The sequence below is a fragment of the Salvia hispanica genome, chromosome 4, assembly GCF_029641045.1.
Source record: "Salvia hispanica isolate PSC_SH4W2 chromosome 4, Shi_PSC_v1, whole genome shotgun sequence".
Lineage (NCBI taxonomy): Eukaryota > Viridiplantae > Streptophyta > Magnoliopsida > Lamiales > Lamiaceae > Salvia > Salvia hispanica.
The window spans coordinates 30381173-30406484 of NC_142695.1; the positions used below are offsets into that span (position 1 = coordinate 30381173).

Here is a 25312-nt window from a genome sequence, read left to right on the forward strand (position 1 = left end):
TTGTTTTTACTTTGTTTCTTCCCTAAGTTATTTTTGACGCTTCACGTCAGAGTGACACATTATGTGTTGATCCAACATAACTTGCTTCATAACTGTGACAGAGTTCTAGCGAGTTAGGTCCACTTAGTAGACACTACAATTAGCTTCCTTTAAAACGGCACTGTTAATTGAGAGTGAAGACTTTTCAAGGGTCTTAGGAGCTTTTCGGAGTTACGTGTTAGGATTGACAACCCTAATATTAGTAATCAACGTTTGCATCGCATGAGCATAAGCTAGGTGACTTGTTCTATCAAAGTAATAACTGTTCTAGGGTATTGTAGTTTGGAAGGGTCTTAGGAGCTTTTCGGAGTTATGTGTTAGGATTGACAACCCTAATGTTAGTAATCAACATTTGCATCGCATGAGCATAAGCTAGGTGACTCGTTCTATCAAAGTAATAACTGTGCTAGGGTATTGTAGTTTGGAATTTGTATAACCATAACTGTGAACCCAATATATCACGTACGTGAAATATTCTATCGGTTATTGGGTATGGTAGCAAATTTATGACACATCACATAGGAGCAAGTTCTTAGTAAAAAAAGTTCTAGTATTGAAATCAATCAGGCGTTGTGGAGTTAATACATTAATCACGGGTGAATTATTGCAACAAGTGAAACAAAATACATGTCTAAATAAGATATTGTTTAGGTATGAGGATAAGTGGATTTTTCTTATGCATGATGAGTCCAGGTAACACATGAGTGTCAAGTTGAACTCCTGGAGGCATTTCCCAATTAAAAGAGTAGAGCAAATTTGCAACAGCAAGCTCCACATTGGCAAGTCCCATAGACATGCCAGGGCAGATTCTTCTCCCAGCTCCAAATGGAATCGCCCCAAAGTCTTTTCCTTTGACATCCATATCGTTACCAATGAACCTCTCAGGCAAGAATTCATCTGGGTTAAGCTTCCAGTAGTCGGGATCTCTTGCGACTGCCCACACGTTCACATAAACAGTAGTTTTGGGAGGAATTTCATAGCCATCTAGCACACATGCTGCAGTTGTTTCTCTTGCTAAGAGCATCGGAACGGGAGTGTAGAAGCGGAAAGTTTCATTTATGACTGCTTTTAGATAGGCTAGTTTTAGCAGATCATCTTCGTCTACCTTCCCCTTGTCGCCGACGACATTCCTAATTTCTGATTGCACATTCTCCATGATGCGTGGCTCCTTCATCAGTGCAGTCATCACCCAAGCTATTGTTGCTGCACTTGAGTCTGATCCACCAAGGAATAAGTTCTGCATACAGCCAATATATACATGTATATGTCAATGAAAGAGTAATACTACTAATACTCCATACGTTCCATATTCATAATTGATGCATTTCTTTTTCATATTAAAAATTAAAAAATTACTACTCCCTTCGCCTACCAAAACCTGATACTCCACATTTATCACTTTGGGGTGTCCGCCATTTAAAGACATATTTAACTTTTTTCACTTTTTATAAGTGGGCTCCATACTCCACTAAACAAAAATAAATACTCCCTCCGTCCCACGTTACTTGAGTCACTTCTTTTTCGCACTCATTTTGAAAAAATAATAATAAATAGTTAAAGTGAAGAGAAAATAAAGTAAAAAAGAGAATACTATAGTTAAGACTCTTCCCTACATTATTCTCTCTCTTACACCACCACTTGATACGGTACAAAAAAGAATATGACAAATCTAATTAGTAATAGTAGTTTAAAAAAGGAGCAAGGATGTTACCATCAGCAATGCCTTAACCCGATCCCAATTGGGTTTTCCAGAGTCGAGTTCAAACTTGATTTGCATGCCAAGAATATGGTCCTGGTCGTCCATCTGGGCCCGTCCACGGCCCAGATGGTCGTCGATGAGCTCCTGGTAGAACGCGTCCAGCTTCTCAAACGCGCAATCCAGCCGCTTCGTCAATCCAGACACCCTATCCACCCAACTCAGCGCCGGAAAATAATCCGACACAAAGAAGGCCGTGAGCAGCGTCCCGAGCTCCGTCAGCAGGTCCTCGAATCTCCTCAGCTCCGTCCCTTGCTCCTCGTATCTCTTCCCGAATCCCGTCCTGCATATCAGAGTCGTCGTCAGTCCCATCACCGCCTTGCTCAGGTCGACAGGAGAAGAAGAAGAAGCGCATCGCGCGATCTCCGCCACCATTCGAGCCACTTCCTCTTCGCGCACGCTGCGGAAGGACTGAACCTTTACCGGGCTGAGGAGGTGCACGTTGGCGATCCGCCTCTGCTCTCTCCACTCTGCCCCGTACGGTGCGAACACCATGTCGGCCGCGTTGTAGGAGAGCCTGCGCTGCGCCACGAGTTTCGGGCGGCTGCAGAAGGCGAGGTCTTGGTTGCGGAGGACTTCCTTTGCGAGTTTTGCGGAGGAGATTACGATGGTGGGAGTGGAGCAGAGGTTGAAACGAAGGATGGGGCCGTGGGTGTTGGAGAGTTGGGAGAGATAGGTGTGGAGAAGCGGCGCTCGAGATAGTTGGTGGAGGTTTCCGATCAAGGGAAGGCCTTGTATGAGTGGTGGGAGATTGGATTTTCTTGATTTATTGTTGCGTTTGTGAATAAGGTAGAACAAGATTATGGGGAGAGCTATTGAGATTAAGAGGAGCATCATTGTGTGGTTTTGCAAGGAAGAGGTTATGATTTTTGATTCCGAAGACAGATATATATACAGACAAAAGAATTAATTTTTTATAGTGGAGTATCTAAGATGGATATGAATGTGTTTTATGTTTTTTGCACTGCATCATTATATTATGTTAGCTATATAATTGAATTGAAATTTAAATTCATCTGGTGCAAGTTGCCAATATCATAGAGAGTTGTTGCAATAATAGTCAAGTCAATCATTGATTCTCTTCTTATCCTAAAGATAAGGACTTTGCGAATGATACAATTTTTATAATAAAATTAATAAAATAAGACAAACCAAAATTAAATTAAAGTAAATTAATTTTATAAAACAGACTAAAATAAAAGAAAATGTGAGTATTATTTAGGGACGGAGGAGAATTACATAAACAAGACTTCTTATTATGTAGAAGTAGTAATTTGATAATTAGGAAAAATTGTACCAGGTGATATATGGAAATTTTGTTATTATCAAACTATATTATTGACAAACGTACACTAGTTATCATATGTTGTACTAGTTCTCAAATATATATAGTGGAAATGTTTTCCATATTCAAATTACTCCCTCCGTCCCGTAATATGAGTTCTATTTAGTCATTGTACAGATTTTAAAAAATGTAAAAAAAAGTGGCTTGAATAAGTTAATAAAATATATATGCATCCCACCTTGGTTTTGGGAATAGGGGCGATGACTCCAATTATGCTGAAGTTGGCTAGGGGAATAGAGAGTTAAAAGGCAAAACCTAAAAATTCAATTAAAAAAAAAGAGTTATAACGGAAATACGAGTTTCTATAATTTTCCTTAAAATTCATGAAAATTAAATAGCTTATGCAGATTTAGGTTAGGAAAAAATGGTCAATGCTCAAAATCCTTTAACTTCTTTTACTTAAATAATCAATTTCATATTTTGCTATCATATTCATGATAATAGAAGGCCATCGTATCAATTTTTTAAACTAATAGAGAATAAATTCTTAAACTAAAAATATTCCAATAAAGCAGAATTTGCTGATGAGAATGGGAAGGTGGGGGGAGAGTTTAAAAAATAAAAATCAGATTTTTGCATGAGAGACATCTGACGAGAATATCGAAAGAGAAAAGTTACAGTCGCCATAAAAATCGTAAAAGCAATATAAAAAAACGAGAGAGAAGATTAAACAAAATTATTTTAAAGCGAAAAAAATTAGTGATATACAATTGCCAATGGCTCCTGCAGTGGCGTTTACTCTGTCTGTTAGTAACTGAGACATTTCATGCGATTTAAATAAAATTATATTACGTGAATTAAGTAAAGGAAAAATAAAGTAAGAAATAAAAAAGATAGAAAGATGAAAAAAAATAAAAGAAATAACTTTATTATTATGAAATATATACTAAAATAATAAAATGACTCCAAGGGGATCCACCTTAACATAAAGTGGGGCAAATGCCCCTCCTCAAATATTTTTAACATATGCTATTTTGTCAATTTTGCATTTTTTTTAAAAAAATTCTTTATTTTTGTCCCTTCTCAAATTCTCAAATTTCCTTGCATATAATTTTTCCCCTTCTATTTATATTCCTGGATCTGCCCCCGTACTCTACTATTATTATAGAAGGAGGAAGTAGTATTTATAATGCTTATGTTTTAATTCAAGTGATACATCAGGAAAACTAAAATAGCGTGATGATCATAAATTATTGTTTAGTTTGAGTCGTCTTGGTACACATCAGTGTGAAAACAAATCAAGTGTATTATTTCATTATTCAATGTTTTAATCTATTTTACTAGGAACTTAATATTTCTATTCACAATGCTTCCATTAAAAAATAGTGCATGTTGCGATAAATTCAATAAAATCTGAAAATGCTCTGTTGACTCGGTAATTCATTGCATTAAAGTTAGACCATGTTTGTCATAGATTAAGAAAGCCACCAACTAATCACATTTTAATAAATGTAATTAGTTTTTCTCTTCAATGTTCTTGTTGGAACCGAAATATTCCAAGGATAATCAATTGTAGTATTCAGGTAAAGACGATGTAAAAAGCTATGATGTTTTACTCTATTTTTATTCTCTGTCTCATGATAGAAGGATACATGGGCTTTTATACATAGAAAGAGAAATGCAAACATGCAAATATAATACACGCTCCGTATTTAAAATATAGAAACATTTGAAACATGAGTTTTAATGTACAATTGATAAAGTAAGAGAGATAAAAAGAAAAATAAATAAAATAAGAGAGAAGAAGATAAAAGATAGACAAAGTAAAGTTAGTGGATTGTGGGGTCCATGTCCTAAAATAGAAAGATTCTAAAATTTCTATTTTTAAGGAATTGTCAAAAATGGAAATAGTTACTATTTTTAAAAAACGAAGGGAGTAGTTCTTAGTGATAGTTATAGGGCTTCTTGGTATGATGGAATGCAATGTGATTCCTACTTCCATTCTATTCATTTTTTTGGTGTGATGGAATGAATAAGTGAATGGATGAAAATGCAAATTAAATCCAAAAAAATTGTCATTTTATTTCTATCTTCATTCTATTCCAACCTCCATTCAATTCCATTATACCAAGGATATATTCAGTTCTTAAAGGTAGTAATAGGCCTTCTGTGTAACTCTTTAGCTCTTAATATGACGCTAACCCTCTCTCAACTCCCAAGTGGGCCTCCTCTCTCTAGTGCCTCTCCTCTGAGTAAGTGATGGGCCTGACCCAATTTTGGATTCAACAGTTCCCAATTATTACTCTAACCCAATCATACCCTGTTAAAGAATTTATCCATGACTTTCTAACTACACTAATATATAGTCCATATATAATTGCATTGCTTTAAGAAATATAAAGAAATGTGATTGGAACAGATTAGTGAATTATGAGTTAGCGAAATATAAAACCTACTTACCATTTAGGTTTAAAAAATGAAAGATGACTTTAATTAGGGACGACTCAAAATCGCAAAAATGGACACTTATTAGCTGATGAAAAGATTATTTTTTTACTCCCTCCGTCACACTATGAGTAAGGCGTATTCCTTTTTAGGCCGCCTCACTATAAGCGAGACATTTCCTTTTATGGAAAAAAAACAGCAGCCTATTTCTCTCTAACGTTATCCTCTCTCCTATATTTTATCTCTATTCTTTCTTCATTTAACCACTAAACACCACTACTTAAAAACTTGTGCCCAAATGAAATGTGTCATATGTAATGAGACGGAGGAGAAAGTATTATTTATAATAATATGATTACTTTTAATAAAGATAATTTAAATATTATAATATTGCAAAATTTATAAAATACTAACACAGACAAACTAGAGAAATAAATTAAGCAAATTAATAAACATAAATTGTGACAATTGAAATACGAAATTAGTTCGTGCATAAAGCATATTATGAAAAAGACATGCGTTATAAGCTCAACAAAGTCGTCCAACAGACCTTTGTGAGCTTCTCTATTGAAAATTGTGCTTTATTTTTCATATGAAAAGTTAGAGTTGCAGTCATATCTATACAGTATACGGATGCATTATTTTCTTCACCATCTTTACTCTTTCAAGCACCTAATGGTGGATATACTTATTCTTCACATACAATTGTTGAACAGCTTTCTCAATGTCTTATTTAGATTGATCGCTCGTAGCTCGAACATTCGTGTGTTGTATGTACCAATCCACTTGGTTACATTTGCATTCATTTTTTTTATAGATCTTCTTAATAACTTTGAAGTTCTTAGTTCACTCATTTGTTGATCTTCCTTGTTCAATAGATATAAAACATTTACCTTGGAACTAGTTTGGATGGTGTGAACAATTGCAATCGTACTGATGAAACACAATGCAGATATTAGCGTTATTTCTTCTTGCTCGCCCCAGTAATATAGAGTGTTCCAATTGTTGGAAGTGATAGCAAAGATGATCGAGTCAAAGTGTGCAATGTCAAGTTGTTAAGTCTTGATGATCAGAGTTTGGATGCAATGCTTAGTGCACGAGAGAAACCAATCACCAGCCTCGCACGAGTTGAAGCAGTGCATCAACCGATGGTGACAACTAAGGTGGAGGACCACATTTGTACTTGGAGAGACGTGGTGATCAAAGGAGTAAAGAAGAAGAATAGTTTGCAGAGTTAGTTTTGATTAAGTTATAATCATGCTTTAATCTTGTACTAGTTGAGTTTAGTGCAAGATTCTAGATTGTTCGAATATGGAGTATATGTAAGGAATCTTGTATCCACAAAATTAATGAATGAATGATAGTGACTTCCACATATTTTTAGCATATCTGCATTTGTCTTTCTTCTTCATGAATTCCGCTGCATGCTTTCATGGTATCAGAGCAGGATCCTTTTGATCCTGTCTCTCCTACCTCCTTAGCCTAGTTGTTTGTTTCTTTTCAAAAAAAAAAATGGCAGAAGCCAATGAAACCATTCCAGTGGCAACACTGCCACCAATATTCTCTCAGTTGCCTCCAATCTCAGTCAAGTTGACTGATGGAAATTTCCTTATGTGGCAACAACAAGTTGATATTGCAGTTTATGGCTATGGCCTTGAAGCATTCATTACAGGGGAAACAGATCCTCCTCCACGGCTGATTCCAGATCAAGATGGAGAGTCAATGGTGTCAAATCCAGCCTTCACAACTTGGCAGAGACAAGATAGGAGGGTGGCTGGATGGCTCCTATCCTCATTGTCAGAAAATGCTCTAACTTTGGTGGTAGGGCTCAGATCTGCAAGAGACATATGGTGTGCATTGGAGACAAATTTTGCAAGCCGCTCCACAGCAAAAGTAATGCAATACAGTCAGCAAATGCAAAACTTGAAGAAAGATGCATTGTCCATGACTGAGTATTTGGGTAAGATGAGAACTTATTTTGACTTACTTGGATCTGTTGGTTGTAGAATCTTGGAAGCTGAGCAGGTTCTTCATATCATGGGAGGACTTGGCCAAGAGTATAATCCTACAGTTTGTGCAGTGACATCTAGATCAGATCCATGGAGCATTGGAGATGTTAGTGCATTTCTACTGAGTTTTGAATCAAGGATGGAATCCACAAGAGCTAACTCCATTAGCTCAGATGGATCTCAACCTTCACTTAATATGCTCCAGCAACAGTCAGGGCAGAAGAGAGACCAACCAAATCACAACAACAACAAGTTTGAAGCAGGAAGTGGAAGAGGATTTGGAGGCAAAAATCAGAGAGGAGGAAGAGGTGGAAGAGGCTATGGTAGAGGAGGCAACAAAATTGTTTGTCAACTGTGTGAAAAGCCTGGGCATTCAGCAGCCAAATGTTGGCATAGGTTTGAACAAGACTACACTCCACCTCAAGTCCAGTACAGAGGAAATGCACCACAGCATTAGAATCAAGGATTTTTTAATCCCTCAGCTCATCTGGTGCAATCAGTGCCAAGGTCTCCATCAGCCACCTTCTCTGTTGGAACTCCATCAGAGTACAATTATGATTCAAATATTGCTTCAAGCTGGTATCCGGACTCAGGAGCTACACACCATGTGTCTAATGATCTCAACAATCTCAACATAAGAACTGCCTACACAGGAGGTAAGAATCTCTTGCTTGGGAATGGGAATGCTGTTAATATTGCAAATGTTGGAGAAAGTGTTTTTAAATCTCACTCAGCAGAAAACTTCACCTCAAAAATCTTTTGCATGTTCCTAACATCACTAAAAATCTCCTGAGTGTATCTAAGTTTGCTCAAGATAATTCTGTTTTCTTTGAGTTTCATCCAAATTTTTGTCTTGTTAAGGATCTGAGAACCAAGGAAATTGTGCTCAAAGGAACTCTTGAAAAAGGCTTGTATCATTTCCTAGTTGATCACACTCCAATCAAGCGAGGCACTGTCCCCATCATCTCTTCTTCAAGCCCAGAAAGTCCAGCAGTTCATTCCCTAAGCCTGAGCAGCCCACAATCCAGCAGTAGTTCCAGCCAATCTTCTAGTCTAGATTTGTACTTGTGGCATAGTAGACTAGGACATCCTACTCTAGATGTGGTTAAACTTGCTCTTAGCAGTTGTAATATTCCTTATCATGCAATGAAAGTCTCTTCTCTTTGTTAGCCCTGCTGTGTATCAAAAGCTCATAAACTGCTATATCCACAGTCATTCTCTCAACACAATTCACCTCTTGAACTTGTTCATAGTGACCTTTGGGGGCTATCACCAATTAAATCTAGAAATGGATATTCATATTATGTTTCATTCATTGACCACTTTTCTAGATATACTTGGATTTTTCTCCTCAAACACAAAAATGATCTTGTCACTGTCTTCAAGCAGTTTAAAGCTGTTAGTGAAAATCTCTTAGGATCAAAAATAAAAATCTTACAATCTGACTGGGGAGGTGAGTTTCAAGGTCTAGTTCCTTTTCTAAAAGAGAGTGGCATTGTTCATCGTGTTTCTTGTCCTTATACACCACAGCAAAATGGCCTAGCAGAGAGAAAACATAGACATATTGTTGAAACTGGTTTGGCCTTGTTAGCTCAATCCTTTCTTCCTCAAAAATTCTGGGATGATGCCTTTGTGACAGCCGTTTATTTGATTAATCTCATGCCATCTAAGGTCATCAACAACTCTTCACCACATGAAAAACTCTTCCTTAAGAATCCTGCCTATTTATCTCTGAAAGTCTTTGGATGTTTATGCTTCCCTTACACCAGACCTTATAACAAACATAAACTTCAATTTAGGTCTGTTAAAGGAGTTTTTCTTGGGTATAGCCTCTCTCACAAAGGATATAAAGTTCTTCTCCCTGATGGAAAAGTGATTATCACTAGAGATGTCATCTTTGATGAATCCACTTTTCCTTATCAGAGTTCTTCCTCTGCATCTGTTGTTCCTAATTCAATGAGCTTGCAATGTCAACATCACTCCTCTTTTCTTCCCATTCCCACACCTGTTGTTCCAGAACAACCCACCCCATCTATTTCTGATTCATCTAACTCTTCTGCTCCTATATCAGACTCAAATTCTGATCACACATCAGTGGATCATCTTGATCAAAATGTTCAATCTCATGACTCCCCACCATCAACTCAGTCTCATTCAGCTCCTGATCTTGTTCCACTCACCACTCAAGCAACCCATTCCATGACAACCAGATCAAAATCTGGGATCTTCAAACCAAAAATCTTTAGTCTTTCTGTGTCACCTTCCACTTTACCTAAGTCTGCTCTAGAAGCTATTCTTGTTCCTATCTGGAAATCTGCTATGTTGAGTGAATTTATTGCACTTGTCAAAAACAAAACTTGGATATTAACAACTCTTCCCCCAGGCAAGAATCTTATAGGCTGCACTTGGATTTTTAAAATTAAATTTCATCTATCTGGTGCTATTGCTAGACATAAAGCAAGGTTGGTAGCTCAAGGCTTTTCTCAACAGCCTGGTTTTGATTTTAATGAGACTTTTAGTCTTGTTGTGAAGGCCACTACCATCAGAATTATACTTAGTCTGGCTGTCTCTCTTGGTTGGCTAGTGACTCATCTTGATGTGAATAATGCCTTCTTGAATGGTGAGCTCAAGGAAGATATTTACATGAAGCAGCCTCTAGGTTTTGAGCAAGGTGGACCTCACCTTGTGTGAAAACTTAACAAGGCTATCTATGGACTAAAGCAAGCTTCTAGAGCATGGTTCTTCACTGTACACTCTGTTCTACTCAGTCTTGGTTTCTCTCAATCTAAAGCTGATGCTTCCATGTTCATTAGGCAGAGGGGTGATGAGATCATCTATCTACTTATCTATGTAGATGACATGCTCATTACAGGAAATTCTCAAACTTCAATACAGAAAGTAATCTCTCAACTTAACTCTTCTTTCTCTTTAAAAGATCTTGGGGAGGTGAACTTGTTTCTAGGTGTTGAAGTAGTCAAGACTACTGATGGTGGCCTGCATCTTTGTCAATCCAACTACATCAAAGATCTTCTAAAAAAAGCTAACATGACAGGTGCTAAAGGGTGTCCAACTCCAATGATCTCAAGTTCAGAACTGAGTAAACATTGTGGAAATGCAGTGAGTGATCCAAAGCTTTATAGAAGCATCGTGGGTGCTTTGCAATATGCCACAATCAGTAGACCTGACATCAATTTTGTTGTAAATAAGGCGAGTCAATACATGGCAGATCCACTGGATACACACTGGAAGGCTGTAAAGAGAATTTTAAGATATCTATCAGGAACATTGGATTATGGCATTCAAATTAGGAAGTCTAATGGAGATGTTTCAGCTTTTTCGGATTCAGATTGGGCAGCTGACATAGATGATAGAAGGTCTACCACAGGAGTGTGTGCTTATCATGGAAGAAATCTTGTCTCATGGTGTGTTAAAAAACAAACTGTGGTGGCTAGATCTAGCACAGAGGCTGAGTATAGAAGTTTAGCTCAAGCTGCTGCAGAAGTTACTTGGCTATCATCAATGCTCAGTGAGTTGAAGATAAAAAGGAAAGGAAGTCCAGTGATTTGGGTGGATAATATGAGTGCCATTGCTTTGGCATCAAACCCTGTTCTTCATGCAAGAACTAAGCACATTGAGTTGGATATTCACTTTGTCCGTGATAAAGTTCTGGGAAAAGAACTTGAGTTGAGACATGTACCAACGGTGGATCAAATAGCAGATATTTTTACAAAGCCATTGAGCCATCAACCCTTCGTGAAGCTAAGGGAAAGACTAGGTGTTATGTCCTTAGCCTCGCTCGGTTTGAGGGGGCGTGTTGGAAGTGATAGCAAAGATGATCCAGTCAAAGTGTGCAATGTCAAGTTGTTAAGTCTTGATGATCAGAGTTTGGATGCAATGCTTAGTGCACGAGAGAAACCAATCACCAGCCTCGCACGAGTTGAAGCAGTGCATCAACCGATGGCGACAGCTAAGGTGGAGGACCACATTTGTACTTGGAGAGACGTGGTGATCAAAGGAGTAAAGAAGAAGAATAGTTTGCAGAGTTAGTTTTGATTAAGTTATAATCATGCTTTAATCTTGTACTAGTTGAGTTTAGTGCAAGATTCTAGATTATTCGAATATGGAGTATATGTAAGGAATCTTGTATCCACAAAATTAATGAATGAATGATAGTGACTTCCACATATTTTTAGCATATCTGCATTTGTCTTTCTTTCTTGGAAATATGTTTGGGATGAACTGAAATTTGAGATGTTTACGAAATATAAGAGATTGTGACAGAGAAGAAAGTATAAGTAAAGAAATAATAGAATATTTGTCTGTACAACTAAATAAACTTTGTCAATATTTATAACGGATGCAGAAAATGAATTTTTGTATAATGTTTTTGATAAGCTTCTCATGGTCTATGAATTATCTCATTTTTTATTTTTGTCCACTCTCCATTAATAGTCCATTTTATTTTTATTACTTTTTTAATAAATAAACCTCATATTCTATTAATTCATTACACGCACAATTATTATAAAATTTAATATATAAAAATAAGAACCATATTTGGAAGTCTTATTACCTAGAAATTATGAGTTTACGTGATTAGATTTCTCTTCACAATAGATTATCAAAAACTGTAAAGTTGGTTTCTATTAAAATCGTGACCACCCTTGTGGGAGCCATATTTATAAGAAATCATAAGGTCGAGTATTTTGATAATGCTATGAGATAGTTGTAAAAATTTTCTTGTTTTAGTTCGACCTTTCCTAGAAAGAAAATTAAATTGAGTAAAATTCTTGGTACTAAATTTATGGTGGGCACTTTGACTGTCTATCGATATTGGTGACTAATAAAAGCCTTGATGAATTACATGTCCAAAATAAATTAGGCGTTCCTAGAAGCGCATCCTATTTTGTGTTAAATTGTTTGTGAGATTATTTAATCGCACTTTCGTTGTTACAATTCTTTATCATACATGTTTTATGTTCTGACATTTCTAATCAACTTGACTTCGATAAGTTGATTTCTGCATGTGAATCTGAATATTTTGTGGAATGAAAATATAAAGTTGATATAGATATTTGGATGAAAGCATCAATTGTGACTTTAGTGACTAGCTAGATATTCCCAAAATTAACTATATTTAACTTGAGCAATATCACAAGTGTTTATTGCAGTGGAAGTCTATTTATTTACTAATTTATGTGTTGAACTAAATTTGATGTTTTAGACCATGTTTTGATACCACGTACTTTGATTGCGGAATTTAATTTTAAATCACAGTGATCATATTTACTGTTTTGAAATATCAATGTCGATAAATACTTGTTGCATTATCGAGAAATGTGATTTGAATATCTCTATATTTTACATTATCAAAGATAACATTGAAAACACCATGAGTTGTATGTATATTCCAAAGAAAATAAAAGAAGCCAATACTTTGATCTTACATGTTTAAAGAGTGGTGATAAATTAACATAATCTTACAAAAAAAGTATTTTACTTTTATCAATCCCATTTAGTTACAGGTTATTTAAATAATTAAATTTTTTATTTTTAATATTAAAAAAATAATTCAATCATAATCAAAATTAAATTTGGCTATAAGTTATTTTGATAATTAAATTTATAATTTTAATTTTTATAATTAATTTGGTTTCATATTATTTTTTATTTTAATTTTTTACCTTTCAAAAGTTTAAGAAAATGAGGATGTAACATAGAGTGTTAGAAAAAATAAAGTGAAAAATATCAGACATGAAAACTATAAGAAAATATCATACCTCATTTATGAAAGTCTAAAAATTTCCGCCATTCTTTGGGGCATTTTTGGTGGAAATTTGGGATGAACTATGAAAAAGTATCACATATGTGATTACATCTCAAAGTTTAAGGACTATTTATGCAGTTCACTATAAATAATAATATTGCTATTATATTACTATTAATATTAATTAATTTCTTCTTCTTCACCAAGCGTAGTCCAACATTATTGATGCTTTCTTGTTTTCTAATTTCAATCAGCCCCTTCCATCCAATTTGTTTTGATAATTTAATCTTTAATGACATATATTGTGAAGGGCTGAACAAGATTTTCAAGCAATTCGAAATTTATAAAAATAGAAAAAACGATAAAAAAATCTTTCGGCAAGGGCTTAAAGCTGCTTTACCCTTCTTCCTGTGCCATTGCTCTGAAAGATGAAATTATAGAATGGAACATCAAAAAATAGATTTTTAAAACATAGGGGTATACGTAACAGCAATTCTAACACTTAATTAGTTGTACAAAGATGAAAATAAAAATGATAGAAAGTTATAAAATAATAGAAAGTTGTTATAAAATAACAGCAATTCTAATTTCTAACACTTAATTAGTAGTTGTAGAAAGATTGAAATAAAAATGATAGAAAGTTGTTACACAGTTAACTAAAATATATCGAAGTCAAAATTGAAAAAAAAAGAAAAAAAGAAAAAAAGTTGTTACAGAAGTAACATGTTTTCAAAGAGCCAATTGCAATTCTTTACTTTATTTGAGTTGTTACACAAGTTTCAGAAACGGAATTTGATGAAAAGTTAAACAACTGAAAAAAAACTAAGGTTGTTACATAACACAAGTTTCATGGTAAAATGTTAGTTAGAGTTTATTATCATTGATTATCATTAACTATAAATCATTGATTATAATAAATTAGTAAATCATTGATTATCATAACTTATCTTATTATAAATCATTGAAGATATAACTTGGGCTCACCTGGATTTTTTATTGGTCGAACTTAAGTTGGGCCTAGAATATAAAAATAGCTCCATTGTAGTCTGCTTCAATTGAAGAGTCTAAATCAAGCCTACTTTGTTTTACAATGGATATGTCCGATTCACTTTACAACTCTACTCATACTTATACAAGTATACTCCTATGTGGTGTTCCGGTTGCAAGATAAAATAATACCAAGACACAATCTAGGATTGAGTTGTGAGATTATTTTAGTCATAGGGGTTAGCTATGACTAATTATCCCATGATTATTCATCTAGGATTGAATTGTGGGATTGTATCCCATGAACCAAACACACTACAAATTTAATTTCGGATACAATCTTGCAAACCCAACACCCTCTACTATGTGATTATTGACGTTTGGTTACCAAACAACTATAGGTATCCTATTAAACTCAATTAGGGCTGGCAATTGTTTATACAATACGATAACCTCTCTCAAATTTGTACGAAATTAATGGATTTGGATCAAATCTTATTGAATTTGACTCCTTGTTGGATCAAATCTAAAGGGGAATGAGTTTTTATTTTTAGTAAGCGGATGGAGTACAATTTTATAGTGTAATATCAATTTTTAATCGGGTAATATCATGTTCCGAACGAATTTGTATATTCACTTACTAACATTGACGATAAGGATGACAATATTTGGTGTAACACGATAATTCACAGAAGTTAATGAATTTAGACATGATATAAACTTGATAACTTTGGATTGCATCAGGATTTGAGCTTATCGGGTTGCATGGAAATTGACATAATAACGCACAATCCGCATAAACTCTAAAGTCAATATTTATGGCAGTCATCAATTATTTCAATCTTTGTAAGTGAATTATGACAAAGCCCAATGAATCCCATTACCTCAACTGAACTAATTCTAACTCATAGAAACAGATTGTAAGAGCATCCAACTCTCTCAGCAACTTCAGACCAGAGTATAATAATTAATGCATTCATGTTTTCACAACATATATAGTTTCGAGGACAATTTATATAATTAATGAAAATAAAAATCTAGCTATAGAAATGCATTAATCTAGCTATAGAAACCGAATCTCACAAACCATAACAAAGAAGAGAACGTGCAGTTGATGCACACCGAATCTCAAAAAAACATTGTTGTGGAAGGACAATCTATATTGGCCTTCTATATCTCCCCCTAATCCATCATCAAGAATGTTTAAGGCGAGTTGGTCGTATGTGAATTCTAAGATGTATTGAGTTGGGGGAGCAACCGAAATGCTGGAAAATGGATTGTTTATGAGGTTCTCAATTTCAAAGCCATTTCATTGTCTTTCTCAACTCATACTCAACATTTTCGTTTTTATAAACCATTATTGATGAGAGCGAAGAATTTTTTTTCTTACTCCATCCGTCCTAAACGAGTCCTAAACGAATATGCACTTTGGGTTTGGCATGAGTTTGAATCCAAAATTGATAAAGCAAGGAGAAATAGAGAGAAAAAGTAACTAAAATATTGTTAGTGGAGAGAGAATAACATCTTAATAGAACGAAAAGTGTTTCAAAAATTAGAAAGCGCATATTCTTTTAGGACAGACTAAAAAGGAAAAATGTATATTCTTGTGGAACGTCAGAGGGAGTATTATGGTATTTGCATTCTTACATTGCTGTTAGTTTCTTTTCTTTTTCCCATTTCTTTTCACCTTCTTTCTATTAACATGACCATTCTTAGAGTGGTGTTTTACTGAAAATCGTTTTTAAAAGAGCATTTCTTTCACACATCTGGAAAAAAAAATCTTGCACGTTGTTGTGAATTTCCGAGTACAGAAAGATATGAACAGATATAAGGAAACAAGTACTCCCCATGTCTTGTACTAAGTGATTCGTATTTCTTTTTGGGACATTCCAAGATATGTGAGTCACTTCCTTTTTAAGGCACTCACTCTTATTTTTTTCTCTCAGCCTTATTCTTTCTCTACTGTATTCACTCTCCACTTTATTAACAAAATCTAATTTTCTTAAATCTCGTACTGAAAAGAAATGCATCTCTTAACAAGAGACGAAGAGAGTACTATGATACCTTAAGAAGTCAAACCCACAAGGTGAATTAACTAAAAAACTCCAAAAACAAAAGTAAATTTATGTTTTGGACACTCAGCTATACAAAGTTATAGAAGAAATCTAGAAAAGTGTTAAGACAAGATAATCTCCAGCCTTTATAAGTAGTGAATGGTTAATAACATATGATATTTCCTTCAATCTAATGCCTATACAAATAGAATGAAAATTGGAGCTTTTGATGAAACACCAATATATTCAAATAATACTATATATAATCCCATTGATTTCATGTAAACAAGTTGGCCGAACGGTTTAACACTCTAATATTGTAGTCAAGACCTGGGTTTGAGTTTGAATTCCAAGTAGGTATTACTAAATTTATCATACCCATAGTGAAAATCCTAGATCTGCCACTGGGATCAACTCTTCAATCTATGTAATTGTTCCTATGGGCGGATTCACTGGGGTCAACTCTTCAATCTATGTAATTATTCCTATGGGCGGATTCAGTGAAGTTCAGTGAAGGAGAGGATAGGGCTTTAAGCGTTACCCAAAATAACTTCTTTTCTTTTTTTTTTTTATCTTTTTCACTTCTAATTGTTTTGAAAATTTTCAAAATTTATCTAAGCCTTTACTATATAAAGGCGGTTGAAGACTAGCTTATTGAAAGTTGAATGAATAAAGAACTCAATTTAATGAATTAAATTAATTATGTCTTCTCATCTTATACCTTTTATAATAAGTTAATAATTTGGTCCAGATCAAAGATCATGGAGGACTGCTGGATTGGGTTGAGCCAGCTTTCACTAATTATATTAAAACTAATTTAATTCAAGCCCAAACTTAAATATTATTATCATCCACTATAAATATAATATTGATTGTCTATCCAAACCGAAATTACAAGTATTTAGGGACTTCCTCTTTAATCATATTATTTTTCGTGTTTAAGAACTAAATATCCGTTAATTAATATCAAGTCTGCTACCTGACTTTCATTAGTTAATATCAAGTCTGCTATGTGCTATCTGAATAATAAAACTTTTTCCTAAACGCCTCTTAAGGATATTATCAGACTGGCCTCAATAACAATACTTGCACCACTTAGACATTAATGATCACTATCCAATCTATCAGGATTCTTGGACCACGAAATATCCACACCATTTGATAGGTCAAAGTAATTTTCAATTAATATCGTATGCTTAATGTTATGTCCAATGATTAAGAAATGACCATCACCAAGACCTCGTCTTTCAGCAATTAGTCAAGAAAGACTTATCTCACTGTTTGATCCTTTCATGCTATACCACACCGACGTTGTTTATTTTATTAGGTAAGGAAACTTTTGAACTGAAGTTGCAACCTTTCACGACAGGTAGTGAAAGCCTATATAGGTCGCGAAAATTCTCAAATTTTAAGATTCCTCATGAAAAGCTGGTGTTTTTTCTTGCCTGCAACTTGGCGCCAATAATACTGCAGTGTCTTCTCCTTCTCAGATAAGAGCTTTGCAACCTCGACAATCATAGGAGGAAGACCTTCACAATACTCTGCAATCTTCTTTCCAGCTTTCTGAAATTGACATCTTAAGTGGGACGAAGAGAGTAAATATTTTAAAATTTTAATTTGGTGAGTATCTTTCGTCTTTCGTCCTTTGTCCCAGCTTAAGTAAGATGTTTCTATTTTGAAATAGGAATTTTTAAGTAATTATGTTTAGTAAATTTAAATATGGTAAATAAGAAAATATGAAAGACAAGCAACAGAGTAGGAGTGAGAAGGGAGATTATTATTGTCAATAAGGAAATATCTCATCAAGATCGTAGGGATGTCAATGTAGCCCGCAACTCGTGGGCCGGCCCGAATAGCCCGCCAAATTTACAGGGTTAGGGCTGAAATTTTTTAGCCCGATAAAATTACAGCCCGATTAGCCCGCACCCGATTAGTCCGCAACCCGTTGGGGCCAGACCCGAAAATCCGAAGGGCTGGCCCGAAAACCCGATAAAATTTCTATCGTTCTATTTGTTTGACTCTAATTCGACACTTCATTGGTCATTTTATAATATAGATTACTAAAAAAAACTAACTTTCAGTTCTATATATTAAATATATAAATTATATATTAAATTTTTATTAACATATTAATAGATATATAAATTAGAAACTTCAAATTCACTGAAAAATATATTTAAATTTCTAAAACATGCTTTAAAATTTCTTGATGTTTATGTTTATTTTGCATAAATTTCAAAATATTAGTATTTGAACATGTTTATGTTTGAGTTTTAGCATATATCTCAAATTTATCATAATTAAATATTTTACATTTTATAAATGTAACTAATTTTCACCATTATTTATTGGATTGAACGAGTGTTAATTTTATCGGTAGCAACCCGATTAGCCCGCTGGGCTAGTCCGAAACCCGAGCTTTTAGGGTTAGGGTTGAACTTTTATAACCCGAAAAAATCACAGCCCGATTAGCCCGCACCCGATTGACCCGCAACCTGAATAGGGTTGGCCCGAAATCCGGTGGGCTGACCTGATTGACATCCCTAGTTGAAGGTAACCACATTTACATTTTAGGGTTCTCTGATTAAATTTCATTAGCTTAAATATATCATGTAGGTAAGGAAATTGTGAATTCATTTTGCATTATTTTTGAACTTTTTTTAATTTTTTATATTTTTTGTTTTCAAGTTATTTCTGTATTGTTAAATGCATGAAATATTTTCAGAAAACATATTTTTGGAAAGGTTTTATGTAGCTGTTTATTTTTTAAGAAAAATAATAGTTATAAAAGCATGAAACTACAGATATTGATTTTGGGCTTATTCTGATAACTATTTTTGATTGATATTCAAGATTTCTTTTCATATTCATCATTGGTATTTTTTTTTTATGTTATTTCACTTTATCTCAAGTTAAATAATGGCATCTGAAATGCTAATGAAAGCCTCATTGTCATAGAAAACTTGACAAGTATTTTAGGAATGGTAACCAACCTCAATTAAATTTTGTGGCCATAAGACCTGTTAGGTTTGGTATATTGAAAAGCATATTTCGAGCAAGTTTCGCTTGAATAGAATCTTGCTTGTATACGTAAAACTCTATAATCCACTTTTAACCCGATTCAGTATTATTCGAGCAGTTCCGCACGAATAGAATCAGTATATTATTACATTGTGTTTGCTTGTGCATTTATAAGATGTTTTATAAACATTTAAATGTATAAGAAGCAAACAAAGTCTAAGTCTTTTGCTCAGTAGACTGGTTGTGGGCGTCGTCCACTTTAAGGTAACACAGTCGGTTTTATGCAATGCTTTGCAAAAGAAAAAAAAGAATTTCACAACCCAGATAGGCTTAGACTACCTATCGTGAAAGGTTGCAATGTCAGTCCGATTATTTCTAAGCCTTTCTGAAATAAGATGACGTTGGTGTGGTATAACACTGAATGGATCTAACAGCAAGACGTGTATTTATGCTATCTACTGAAAGACTAGGTCTTGATAAATAACTATTTCTTAATCTACATACGTTAGCATTGAGCATACGATATTGATTATGCACTACTTTGACTTATCAAATGGTGCGGGTTTTTCGCAACCTAATAATCCTGATATATTGGGTAGTGGTGATTAATATCTAGCGGTGCTATGAGTGCTATTATGTTGAATCGCGGACGAGGTGAGTCTCGTTTGATAATGTCCTCAAGAGGAGCTTGAACAAGGTTTTATTATTCGGGAAACTGACCAGTTGGAGTTTTATCACTCTATGAATAATAAATAAGTGCTTCTTGCTAAGTCCACTCTTGGAATTAATAAGATGTTAATTAATTAAGTCCATAGCAGACATTAATTAATTAATGGACATTTATATCTTAAGCGCGAGAAATAAATAATATAAATAATGGAAACCCGGATTACTTGTAATTTCGGATTTGGATGGGGAGTGCAATATTACTTCTGTAGTGGCTGCTCGTAATATTCCAATATAAGCTTGTATTAAATTGTGAGTTCAATTTAATTAGTAAAAGCTAATTGGGGGAGTCAATATCCAAAACCTTCCATAGATCCCTGACTGGACCCAATATGAACTTAATATAAATAGGAGAATAAATAAGACAGAAATCACTTTTCCCAGAGAGAAAATAGCGTCTACTCCTAAAAGATAGAGAGGAACGATTTTTCTATGAATTTCTCCTCCGTGAGATTTTCAGCTCCTCCTTCGTGAGGGATTTTTCTGTCTTCTTTATTCGAGTCCTAGTATTTTGATACGAGATACAGTTCGGGAACCAGTCAGAAGATCCGTGGTCTAGTATTGAAGATCATCACGTGGAGAAGGCGCGAGCAATCGTCGATTCTTTGGAGAATCTAATCGGTAACTCTAAACCGTAGTATTCATGTTTAGAATTTATATTTTCTAAGCATGAATTATTAGCGTTCTAGCATGCAATTATCTGTTTAACATGTGAATTAATTAATCGCATAATCGGTCAAATAGATCCTTATCTGATTTATTTGTTTTGTACAAGTCTTCCGCTGTACAAGGGGCTCCAAACCCCAGCAATTGGTATCAGAGTCAATTTTTTGGCTCTGATTATATGTATTAATTTCATGTTATGTGATTTGCTTGAATGCATGGTTTTCTTCGTTGCGTGGCTGTTGTTGTTTTAGTTTGAATGATAATAACGTATGTACGAAGAACCGGAAAGCTACGTGAACTTGTGTTCTGCGCAATTTGAAATTTTTGGGAGAATTAAACTTCCGAAATCCCCATACATGTAGATATTAATTACATGTCTTTAGTTACGTGGCGTAATTGAATGGGGTAATGATTGCATGATTTGAATCAATTTCGGTTTATGTTAATTGGACTCGCTTAATTACATTATTGAATTGATTCGGTGGGATTTATATCCTCTCGGCTTCGTGAAATCGGAGTTCTACGCAGTCGCTCCGGCGGGTTCAGCAGGCTGGAATTCCTCGTCCACGGACAGCAAAGCAGCAGCGATGCGGCTGCGAAGTCGACGTCGCAGCAGCAGAGGCTGTGGTTGTCGGCAATCGGAGCAGGCTGTAGCAACAGCGGCAAAAACGTCGGAACAGCGCTGGCAGCTGCAAAGTCGACGTCACGACAGCGACGACGACGCAGCAGCAGCAGCGGCGCTGTCCGGCATGCTGTGTCAGCGGATTTCCGATTGGTGCTGATGAAGACGCTGTCGAGACGAGCAGCAGCTGCAGAGCAGTGGGAGTCCAACGGAGTGCTAGATTAGGGGTTTCCCTATGCCTCGTTCTCGTGACTTCGCCTTCCAAAAATATTAGGGTTTTCTAACCCTTAGAATTATTTTTGGAAAGTATTCAAGATTAATTTGGAAATAAGATTTGAATATATCTTTTGTGGATTTTATATATTATATAAGATTTGATTTTGTATTAAATCGTGGATTAATTATAGATTTTATCCTTATTATATGGATTTGTAGGAATTTAATTCCTAGATGAATCCTAGTTAAATTTGGATAATGACAATCTAATTTTTACCTTTATCCTATGGATTAATGTGGATTTATCCTAGAAAAATCCTAGTTGGATATAGATAATGATAATATTATTTTATTCTTATCCTATGAGTTTATATGAATTTTTTCATAGATAAATTCTAGAGATGGATTTGGATAGTGGTAATATAATATTTTATTCTTATCTTATAGATTTATGTGGATCTGTTCCTAGATAAATCTTGGATAGATTTGAATTTTTATGATATAATATTATCTTATTCTATGGATTTATATGGATTTATTCCAAGATAAATCCTAGATGAATTAGGATAAACATTTATATTAATTTATTTTATCCTATGGATTTGAATAGATTTAACTCTATTAAGACAAATCTTAGATGGATTATAATAAGTATTAATCCAAGTTATCCTTATCTTTTGGATTTATATCCTAGATAGATTAGGATAAAGATGATATATAAGAAAATTCTTATATAATTAGATTTAGATGAATTTATTTATCTAAGAAATGCTAAGTAATATTTGATATATTCTAGATGTCTATTCTAACTAGAATTAAGATTTGTATAAATCTTGGTTGATAGGATTTTATTTTTATCTTATGGATTATGATGGAACTGTTTCTATCTAGTAATATCCTAGTACGATTTAAATAATGATAATCCGAGATCAACGTTATCTTGAATTGTAGGATTTGATTTTATCGAAATAAAATCTAGAATAATCCTAAGTGGATTTAGATAGTTGACTCTATCTTGATAAATCCTAAATGAATTTGGATAATTATTATCCAAGATAAAACTTAATTATTTAATTGATTCTCCCTTGGCTAGATTAAATAATTTTCGATAATTATCATGTGCGTTTAAATGCCATGCATTATCTGCTTTATCTAAGTGATGATTACAACAAGTGCGTTGTATACGGTCTCCATCGTTTGGTTTGCAAATTTATGAAGCTAGTTTCTAATATTATCGCCACCCATGTTGTGGGGACAATAATCCTAAAAAATAGCAAGTACAATAATCCTAAGAAATTATAAATAGTATGAACTAGAAAGTAGTTTCTAATATTATCGCCACCCATGCTGTGGGGACAATAATCCTAAGAAATTACAAGTTTCAGAAGTTCACACAGAATTTATGAGATAGCTTGGTTTTGTTATCAGCACATGAGCATTGTTATGGGAGTGTGTTTTAGAAACAAGATTCTGTAATGCTAAATTCGATGGTCGTGCTTAGGCAACATTTGGCGGCCATGTCGTGCTGCGGTCTCTGGACTATTCGTCGGTGTTGTGACCAGTAAAATTGCTAAAATTTTAATGCGTATTGACCTCTGCTTGAGGGTACAAAATTTTAATTTTACAGTTGCAAGATACATAATTGTTTTGTGGTTATTTGCGATTATGTATTGAGCATGAGTATGTGATAATAAGTTTATTTGCCAAATCTTCATTATGTCATTTAATATTTGTCTGCGATCCTTAAAGAAAGTAAACTCGAATGCCTAAATTATGTAGACCGGAAACGAAAATGGATAAGGTTCTCATCGCTGAAAGCTTGGAGTTTATACTCAATGATTCATGTCATCCATTTCCTCGACATAATTCCACGAAGAATGTTTGAGAATGCATTATGCATGTACTTGACAAGCTCTTTGAGGAATAAGGTCAAGCTATTTTCCTTTTAAGTAGTTCGACAAGTCTTGGTTAATGACGATGAAAGATGGATATAAATAGAATCTGTCAAGATGATTCTATTGGAATATCCTAGAGTGACAGAATGTTTTGAGGATCTTTTGATCACTCAAATAGTTTCTGACACACAAGTCATCGCCTAAAATAATAAGAAATGACTACAAGAAGGTTTAACTGAAAAGTAGAAAATCTTCAGAATAATAGTCGTTATATTACTGTTAGAGGAAAGTAACATGATAGATGACGAATTCATAAAGGCTGCATTTTTCTTAAGTCCTAGTTCATTTGAACAAAAGACTAGATATGGAAATGGGAGAGCCTGAATTGTCATCAAAGTTTGTTTAAAGCGAGAAAAGATGCTTTGTGGGTTGGATTGACCTATTTTATAGAAGGACAATGACTTACATGACAATGCAACTTCTAAGTAAGAGATCTTGATACAGTTAGGTTTTTGTTGCAGTGGGAGCTTTTAATGCTCAACTATTGTTTTATGGTTGATGCTTAAGGCATCATAGTATTAAAATAATATAAGTGCGACAAGGTTGAGTATTCAACAACACATCAACTTCTTAATCATTGATGATAAATTATTTATGGCTCTTAGTCTTAAGGTCAAGAAAATACTTAGCAATTATTCGAACTGATCTAGACTATCAAGATTTTAACATTTCGTTAAATAGCTTGAGAGTTGAGAAAGTCTGTTTGATGCACTATGAGTTAGAATCATTTGATTTTTCATGAGATTCAGAATACTTATAGATCAGTAGTGGGAGTCCAATCTCCATTAACGAATCCAAGCATTCATCTAATGAATGGGATAGTTATATAAGAAGGAATCGAAGTCTTTCTAAGACAAGTTTGATTAAGTGATGAGTTGTACTCATTAAAATCTTATCATTGATGGGATAAACAATAAAGAAACTACCAACATCAGTACCTTCTACAAAACACGAGTTGTGGACTAGAGTGTCTCTAGTCTAGCACATCTCAAGGTGTAATGTTGTTCCAACACGTGTTGGAAAAGTGTCCAAGAAATTGGAGTTTTGTACTGAGTCATGTTTTAAGGTTTGTCCCAAATGATGTAAGGTTGTACGTTCTGTAATCTTCAAAGATATAATTCTTGTATGAAGATCAAGGGATGAACTACAAGCCTAACAACGTGATAACTCTCAAAATAAAGAGAGAGATTTCAGATTTTCCACATTACCAAGAAGTCATACCATTAGAAACTTTTGCACTAATAAAATCAACTTCAGTACCTAAGATTGTAAGAACCATGTCGTAGTGGGAGCGTTCCACTGGAACACAACAAGTTCATGGGTCTAAGAGTTTCGTAAGACTCAGTCTTAGATTAACTTGAACATAATCCCTTCAACTACAATGTAGTGTTGGTTAATTTGGATAATCATCTTCGAACAGGTGATAGATTCCATATTACAATCTAAGATAGACAACATGTTTTACAAGACTTGCAATACTACCTACAGGCTGTGTCAGTCAGTGGGAGCAAGTATCTTTGCAAGTGTAAATGTGGATCTCAAATGGCTAGACAATGACAATGGATTATGCCCAAAGAGAATTATCTTCTCGCTATCGTTGTGCCAGGATTTATTCGATCATATTGTCTATTAGAACTTACATAAATTAGAATGTATGTATTATGATTGTCAAGACAGCCTTCTATAAATAGAAGTCTTGAGGAAATCATCTACTAGAACATTCTAATGGGATATGTAATTAAGGGCAAGAAACGCATGATTGGA

At 34.5% G+C, this 25312-nt stretch overlaps 1 protein-coding gene across 1 annotated transcript; it reads right to left on the bottom strand.

The window, feature by feature from the left end:
- Positions 1 to 568: 568 nt before the first annotated feature.
- LOC125193222 (6,7,8-trihydroxycoumarin synthase-like) lies at positions 569 to 2726 on the bottom strand. The gene is made up of 2 exons (XM_048090984.2): positions 1751 to 2726; positions 569 to 1276 (listed from the first exon to the last, which is right to left on the bottom strand). Exons 1-2 carry the CDS (start codon positions 2630 to 2632, stop codon positions 671 to 673), a joined length of 1488 nt encoding a protein of 495 aa, XP_047946941.1. The 5' UTR covers positions 2633 to 2726; the 3' UTR covers positions 569 to 670.
- Between the last annotated feature and the right edge of the window lie 22586 nt (positions 2727 to 25312).